Source organism: Acartia tonsa, chromosome 9, assembly GCF_053477335.1.
Source record: "Acartia tonsa isolate MP-2025a chromosome 9, ASM5347733v1, whole genome shotgun sequence".
NCBI classification, from domain to species: Eukaryota; Metazoa; Arthropoda; class Copepoda; order Calanoida; family Acartiidae; genus Acartia; species Acartia tonsa.
The window spans coordinates 32,576,822-32,585,709 of record NC_137268.1 but is presented as its reverse complement, the minus strand read 5'-3'; the positions used below and the strand labels follow the sequence as shown (position 1 = coordinate 32,585,709).

Here is an 8,888-nt window from a genome sequence, read left to right as displayed (position 1 = left end):
CAGTTAAAATTTACATTTCGAGGTGAAGGATTTTATATACTTTGAAGAACACAAGGACTTTCAGAAATAAATTAAGGTGAAGGTTTTAAGCTAGATAATACAAGGTAAAACCATATATGTCCGTACGTCTGACAGACTGTCTGTCTAATGCTTAAGTTCTCGGTAACCACTGAACCAATTTGGCTCTACTCTTCAAGAAATATAGATACTGGTACTGAGGTTTAACCTATTCTCTTGTGGGGGAGTAAGGGACCTCATTAAACAAAGAAAAATTACATCTGTGGAATATAACTTTCCTTGATTTCCCCTCATATGGGACAAAGCCCCTAGAGGCTAGGGAGGGACGAAGCTACTAGCATGAAATAAAAGTCTTAAGTAACGCAGCAATAACCATCTTACAACCGTTTGAAAGCAAAAAATAGTTAAATACAGTAGTTGACTACAAATTTAACACTAAAGTCATTGGAATTTAATCAATTAAGTACCTCAGCATATTTAAGAAAAAGAACAGTAAAGTAAACATAGAATTTATTAATTCTTATTTTCTTTTATTGCAGGATGATTATAAAGAAGGAAATCAACAATTTGCCCACAGAAATTTTACAATATATATTTAATTATTTAAACGATACAGGTAAATTTTTTTGTTGTTGTGAATCATACCATTTGGGGTTAGGGGGTATTAACAAAAGTTTGGAAAATTATTCTATCAGTGTTATATGGGTTCTTAATGGACAAACAAACACACTTTGATTAAAAAGAAATTAAAGATTTGATTTTAAAAAAATATAAATTCTTTATATAAAAATTCTTTAATTTTTAGATTTAACTTCAGTTTCATTTGTATCTCTACAATGGAAAAGGGTAAGTTTAGCTTGACTCTTTAGTTATAGCTCCCCATCCATATTGTTTCTGCTGTATTAAAACCAGTTATGAACTAATTTTATAGAAATCTACAAATCCGAACCCTATATAATTTATTACAGATATTTATTTTATGTTTGTTTGACATCATCAAAACGTTTGATAAAAACTATTATTTCAATTTGCTTATCTTTATCGAAGAGTAAAAGGATATCTGTATCGGCAAAGTATCTACTTTTCAGTGAAGCTACTTATAGGCCCAGAGAGACAGCGTATAAAGTCACCAAAAAATTACGTCATACATTAAAATTGACAAATGAGAGGCCAGTATACACTATAATTGACTAATATTAAAATTCATACTGGCCTCTAATTGGTCATATTTATCATATGACGTCATTTTTTTGGAGGCACGTTACGCTGTCTCGGACCAGAGAGAGGTTTAGAAAAGGTTAACTTTGCCCACTAAAGAAAAATCACCTTCATATAGCCGCTGAACCGATATGGTTCTCTGTTATATGTAGCTTCTCATAAATTTTGGGAAGGTTTAAACTTATTTTTAAGAAGGTCACCACTACCATCCTCTGAGAAAAAGTCCCAAGAACCCCCCCCCCCCCACCCAATGAAAAGAAGGAAATATTTTACTTTTTCTTTAATCTGAAGATTAATTGAATTAAAAGTTTTACTTATATCTATTTAAGGCCTGTGAAAGAATATTTAGACATAGATGCTTGAAACAAATACCAGAAAATATTCTGATAGAAATAACTTCGGAACAGGTACAAACCAATTTAATATCGGAGCTACTCTATAACAAGGGTATGTTTGTCCAACAGTAACTACAGTGGACATAAATATGATTTTAGTAAATTTTTATAGCCCAGAAATCAAAAGAAATCTCTTCTAGTTAAAATTTAGTACTAAATGGAGAAAGTAGCTCAAAAATCAGACATTTGACGTCATAAAAATAAGTTTCTTTACCACTTCTCCTCTTATCTCCCTCATTTTTATGACGTCACATTGAGCGACTTTCTCCATTTACAATTAAACTCTTTAATTTAAAAAAAAATATAATACAAAATTAAAAATAAAGAAAAAAATCACGGAACCTTTTACAGCTTAGACTGGCACAAAAAATCCAAGATTTTTTATATTTCAGAATTGTAATAAAGTAGACTGGTCAAGAATATGGTTTGCTTGGAAAAATTGTCAGCTTATTCAAGGAATAACACATTCTATTTGTATTAAAAACCTTATTTAGGGCAGTTATGAAAGAAATACAATTTTATATATACATTCTAAACAGTATTAAACATACACATCCGCTTGTCGATGGTGATCGGTGACGGGTTTGAATCTCGGCCCTTTCCGTGTCATAACTAAAGATGTTAAAAGTTATACCTGCTACTGCTATATCAGATGCATTTCATTAATAGTTAGAATATGGGGAAATGCATAGGCCCAAAATAGGCGCAGCTCTTTGCAATGCATATTTAGAATTTAGAGAAAAGAATCGTGCAATAAAATGGTTGGTTGTCTGCAACAATCATGGGCACCATTAGATAACAGAGCAAATCCCTCAGACTAACAAATTACTATCGTACTTGTAGAAAAACCTTACAAAATTTTATCATTCAATGTGTCAACTTACTAAAGAATCCAGTAATACTGTGTCTACAACTAAAATCACTGAAGAGGTGATTACAGATCAAGATTCTGATGATAACTCTAGCAGAGAAGATGAAGAACATGACAGTATTAGAATAGAAAAGACTTCCATTGATATTGGTCAATTTTTAAGGTAATATGATTTGAAACCTAAACAAAATGATTTATTTTTTCATGCAATAATCCAAAATACATAATTATTTCTCGCGTCATATTATAAACAGCTTTCCGCGGATATAAAATGTACAATTATAAGATTAAAACCAGTTTATTTAGCCCTGAGATGCCCAAAGCACGGGCTAAAAACTGCTCTTAATCTCATGATTGTACATTTTTGAATTCGATGAAAGCTGGATATAATATAAAGCTAAACATAATTTATTCTTGTGTATGAGAACTGGTTGTAATCCACCGGATATTAATCGGTTTTGTAACGTCAAGTGCAGGGCCGCAGTCGCAGCCTTGTGCTACAAATATTAGAAATATTATTATAATTAACAAATTATTTTAGGAAAAACTCAAGTAGACTTAGTGCATCTAACATCTTTTTCTTAAATATGCAATTTAAAGATGTTACTGTTTAAATATAATAAAAAAACCTACCATGTTTTGATTTTTTCTATTTTAGTTGCTTTTATGTGGATGACTATAGAATATTTATGGGAAATCAACTTGGAAATATATTATCCTATAAAATCAAAGGTACAATTAAAAATAGAAGACCCTAAGACTCAAATGATTATAATAAAAACACACAATAAATATATTTTCTAGATGTTTCTGATGATCTAACTGAAAGGAATGACAATCTTAACCATCAAGATACTTACTTCAATTGCAATGACAATAATATCAAAAAGGTATAATCATTGATATATTGTAAAAATTAAAAATATATATATATTTTTTTTGTAAATTTATGATTTAATATTTTGTTCAGACCAGTGCTAGTCTAGAGGTTAACCTTAGAGATGGTGGGGTGACATCTATGGTTGGAATTCCTTACTATTCTCTTCTTCTTGCATCTGGACAATCAAGAATGCATTTCTTTGATATTTCAAACAACAGGTTAGTAATATTCATTAAACATCATGAAAATAATTCAATGTGATCTAAATCATTGAAAGTTTTATAATTGTTTAAAAAAATAAATAAAAAAACATTGGATTTAAAGTATGTTTTTGTTTTTAAATTTTATTTTTTAGATTAAAGAGTTTAGATACAGATTTTAGAACACTTCCTGGCAAATCTATCAAAGTTTTTGGTCCCAGATTTTCTGTAAGGTTAGACTAGTTGTTTAATGACTTATATTTGTACACTGAAGTAGCTTACACAAATTTAGGAAACTTAAAAGATTCAAAATGAGACATATCCTTTTTTTTAATTCTTATTTTTAACATCATAATTGGGACTGATGATCTATTAATTAGTGAAACAATTGTATTTCATAAATAAGATAAGCAAAAAAAAAGTTTTTCTACCCAAAGTTATGATATTTTTTAAATTTAGAGATGAAGCCGGAATCATCCATATTTATGAAATATTTTATGTTGGTCAACAAGTCAGAATATCAAAAATTCTTGAAGTAAAACAGGTGAAGATTCTTTAAATTTAATAAATATATTAATATGTCAATTTTATTTTTCACTTATATACTTTAACAGAGAGAGAGAGAGGACACAATGGGCTATAAATTACACTAGTTCCCAAAGTTTTATAATAACATTTTCTTATTCGATGGCTCAACATTAACAACTTTGAGGACTTCAGTGAATTTTGATTGGTTGTTTAATTAAGTTGAGTGTTCAAACGCTTCAACTACTAATTTTAATCTACAGTAGGGGTAATTTTGTGTATTATCTTTGTGGATGTACACCAATTTATCAGTAATTGTCTTATCCCTTTATTGTTATATTCTGATATAGAATGCTTTGGTGTTGGACTGGCAGCTGTGGGATACTAAACTAATATGCTTATTGTCCACAGGTACAATATTCTTCAATAAAATCGATCTTATTTAATTTGTTTTATATTTTAGGGGGAATGTAATCTTCCTTACTCAAAATTTTAAGTTGTAAATTGATATTTGTTGTTTCAGGAGAAATATCAGTATCAAGTTTGTTAACCTACCCAGTGGTAGAAATCTACAGATCTGTGTGCTACTCCAGTATCTTGTACAAGAATCCAACTTGGATATTCAGAGATGTCGTCTTTGTCTCCACTTTAGCTTCTAGGTACATTATGTAGTTTCTTCATATACCCATGACTGTGGCTCCACACGTTGAGCAATCATCCGCTCGTTGTCAAGGAGGTGATAGGTTGGAATCTTAGCCCAACAATGTGCCATAACTAAAGGCGTTAAAAATTGTTCCCATTGCTGCTATGTCAGGTGCGCGATATAAATAATTAAAGTAGGGGGAATGGCTTGACCCATTAAAAGGTGCAACGAATTACCATGTACAATTAGGACTTCTCAGACAAAGGTCGTGTAATCAAAGGGTTGGTTGTCCGTTGGATATTACTTAACCTGATATACACCAGTGGGCGTTATAGTATTACATCGAATTATAATCGGATAATGCCCTAATGTTCTCTTGATGATCACTTGAAATCTAAAGATAATCCAGCTCTAATTAGGTAATAATACAAAATAAACAAACTTGGCTTAATATTTTTCCTGCAAACATATGTACCAACTCTCCAGGTATTTTAACTGTATAACTTTAATTTAGAGGATTAATAAATGGAAGTGAGGTCCACACCTACACCTACATGTCTGATAATTGGAATACAAGGTGACGTTTATGTACATTAAATCTAGAATAGTTTTTATTGCATAGTATCATAAACAGCTTTCCGCGGATATAAAAATTTACAACTATAAGAAGTATAGTCGGAGATGCCGAAAGCACGGGCTAAAAAATTGGTTTAAATTTTATTTATATTCGTAGATAACTAGATATAATACGATGCTATACATGATTTTTCAGTATGGCTGAGAACTGATTCTAATCCACCGGATATTAATCGGTTTTGACGCGATACTCTAAAAATTAAGTTATCAATTTAAATATTTAAGAAAAAAACATATTACTATTAACTAATTTTTTGAGTTTTTGAATTCAAATAATTTTTAATAATTTTACTTTCAGAGATGGTTGTGGTCAATGGTTTGTTGGAGGTCTAGATCAATTAAGGTAAAATAAACTTTGGAAATTGACTCTTTTTTTAATGTAGTGTTTTTTGTCCTCTTTAAAAATCTGTAACTGCCTTATTTTTTTCTGATACTCATACAAATGCTATAAGTGTTCACTGAAATCTTTGCATAGGATTAGTCTTTTTCACTAGACAAAATTACAAACGTTAAATATGTCAGGGATCAATGATAAGACAATGGTCAATATATTTATGTACATCCCCAATCATGATACACAAAATTACACCTTCTATAGATTACAATTAGTTGTTGAACACTCAATTTAATAACCCACCTATCAAAATTCAATTTACTCCCCAAACGAATAGGAAAATGTTATCATAAAACTTTGGGTACCAGTGAAATAAAAATCACAATGTCCCCTAAAAAAAATTTTAATCCTGTATTCAGTGACGAAGCCCTACTAGAAGATGAAGCTCTGGCAACATCCAACTATGCTGGAACACAAATGGAAATTGATCTGATTGCCAGGAGGAATCTCAGAGGATTTTGTCTGCATGGCCATTACTTAGGTAACATTTTGAACTTTTTATTATATATAAGAATGGCTAGTATATAGGGGTGTGACAACTGATAAATAAAATTCTGACCAAGATTCTCCCATTAAAATATCTTTTTCATTTTGAAGTAAAGAACCCTTCAGTTCAGTAGCTATTGAGATCTTTAGCTTCAAACAAAAAGAAATCTGACTAATTTATCCTTATACTAAAATAACAGGATGTCTATTTGTATATTTTTGTGTCTGTGTGTTTGTTTGTACCGAAGGATCTCGCTAACCGCTGAACAGATCGGGTTCTCATTAACAGGGTAGCTTCTCATAGGTCCCGGGAAGGTTTATAACTATTTTCTTGGGGGATGGGACAAAAAATGAAAAATACCACTCCTCCAAAATTTTTTTTTATATTTTTTTAACTAAAATAAAAAATACTTGATCTATAGACAAAATATTTAGGTAGCCCAGTGAAGGAGGAGATCAGTTGTGTATGCCTGCGAAGGAATCTACTTTGCTTTGGTACCATCAGTGGAGCTGTTCTCCTGTTTAGACAGATAGACCAAGATTCCTGTGATCCTTATGCTGGTAAGTTAAAAATATTAAGAATAGGGGGGCCTCCTGGCCAGGCAGATGGTACCCAAAGTTTTATAACCAGTATATCTTACTTGTTGGCTAAAAAACGTTGGGTACTTTTTATCTCAATCTATATCTTCAATGGGGTGACTTTGTTTACTATTATTGCCAATTATCGTCAATTATCTTATAAAAGAGATCACTGTCTGTTATTTATTGAGTTCTGCACATAATAAAAATATATAGACCTTGTAATTATTGATCTACATGCATTATTATATTTACAAAATATTATCTTTTTTTAAAGATTTTGAGAATTCCTACAAGTTGCATACAAGAGAACAAGTTACAAATGACAGAATTATGAATATTGATATTGCTTTTACAGGTAAAATTAATAAGATATTGAACACTAGCGGGTATGCCCCTAGAGGCCTCAACGGGCACTTTAGGAGGGGGAGTTAAATTGGATAAACAAAATTTTTATTCTATATCTAAAAGAAAAAGTTGAAAAGAAATTTTGTGGGGTTGTGGTACGATCCCCAAAATAGTTATAAACCTTCCAAAACCTATGAGAAGAAGAACTATATCGGTTCAGCGGTTAGCGAGATCCTTCGGTACACACAGACAAACATAATTTTTCTTTATTATAAGAAGTATGTGTAGTGTAAGGAGCGTGAGTGACGGACACGACGGACGGACTCACTAAAGTCTAGTTTTGTAGAGAAGCTTTGCTTCAAACCAATAACACAGGGTACAATTGCATTGATGTTTATTTAGGGCAAACACAAACAATATATTTTCAAATATTTAGGTTAGGTTAAAATGGGTTTAAACAATTATCTCTCCCTGTATATATCATTTATTTGGGGAAGGAATAGACAATATGGAATTACAATGTTAAGAATAGCTAAGCGTTCACAAATTTATTAACAAGGTAAAATATGTATCATAGGAGCACAGCTACTATATTAGGCAGTCTGTCCCATTACATATTCAGTAGATTTGCACATTTCATTTTTAATAATCTCTTTTTGAACTGATAGAAATATTGGGAATAGTCCCTTTCGTAACATCGCCCCATAAGTGGCGATTTGTCGTATTTTTAAAATGGCTTTTAAAGGTTATTTTAGGTTAGGTTATATTAGGTTAGGTGATAGCCCCGCAGGGTTTGGTAATTGGCCCCGGAGGGTTAGAGCCCCCTGCAGGGGCTAGAAATAGGAGAAAAGCTACTGTGAAAAATGCGAAGAATCGCCCCATAAGGCGCGATGTTACGAAAGGGACTATACCCGAAATATTTACTTTATATCTTAGATGGTGATATCTCATTGGTCTACAGAACAGAAACTTATATAGGAGCTCTTAATATTGAATCTGAACTACAATTCTTTAAACCATATTTAGAACAGCAGGATATTCTAAATCTTTAACACATTTATAAATTCTATATCTAAGATTTAAGGTTTTTCTCTTTATTAAATATTTTACTTACATGTATATCATAAAGTTAACTTTAAATGTATTTAGAAAATTTTATATATCTCATTTTGATATTCTTTTTTTTATTTAATTATGATTTAATGGCATTATTGATTATGTTAAAAGGTTATTATTGTTAAATATTGTGATAATTTTAAGTATTATTTGATTTTTTTGTAATAATATTATATTTTGCATTTGTAAATAATGAAATAATATAAATAAACTCACTTATAAGTCATACTTTTTAATTAACTAGCGGCTTCGCCCCTAGCCTCTAGGGGCTTTGCCCCAAGAGATGATAAAAAAAATTAAGATGAACTTCGTAAAAAAAACAAAAAAAATAAGAAGGATATCTCCTACAAAAAAAAATGGGGGGGGGGTTGTTTTTGGGGGGGTTTGAGGTGTCCCAGCCCCCCCAAAAATAGCCTAAAACCACCACAGGACCAGTAGGTATATTCCCTGAAGAGTAGAGCCCATTCGGTTCAGCGGTTACCGAGATCTTAAGCTTCAGACGGACAGACAGACGGACAGACAGACATCGTTCTACTTTTTATTATAGATGGGAAGTGGAATGTAATTTTTATATTTATT

The 8,888-nt window shown here is 31.3% G+C and overlaps 1 protein-coding gene across 2 annotated transcripts; it reads left to right on the top strand.

Moving 5' to 3' along the window:
* Positions 1-8,533, top strand: LOC145328796 (uncharacterized). Of its 2 annotated transcripts, none has more exons than XM_080172667.1 (19): positions 1-76; positions 558-634; positions 824-864; positions 1,566-1,643; positions 2,024-2,087; positions 2,521-2,665; positions 3,161-3,234; positions 3,307-3,392; positions 3,473-3,600; positions 3,738-3,815; positions 4,042-4,126; positions 4,458-4,518; positions 4,631-4,766; positions 5,265-5,327; positions 5,685-5,729; positions 6,140-6,261; positions 6,702-6,827; positions 7,123-7,203; positions 8,130-8,533. In XM_080172667.1, exons 2-19 carry the CDS (start codon positions 559-561, stop codon positions 8,243-8,245), a joined length of 1,605 nt encoding a protein of 534 aa, XP_080028793.1. In that variant the 5' UTR covers positions 1-76; position 558; the 3' UTR covers positions 8,246-8,533. The 2 variants fall into 2 exon arrangements, with proteins under 2 accessions (XP_080028793.1, XP_080028794.1); XM_080172668.1 differs by having other exon boundaries at positions 40-104.
* The last annotated feature ends 355 nt before the right edge of the window (positions 8,534-8,888 follow it).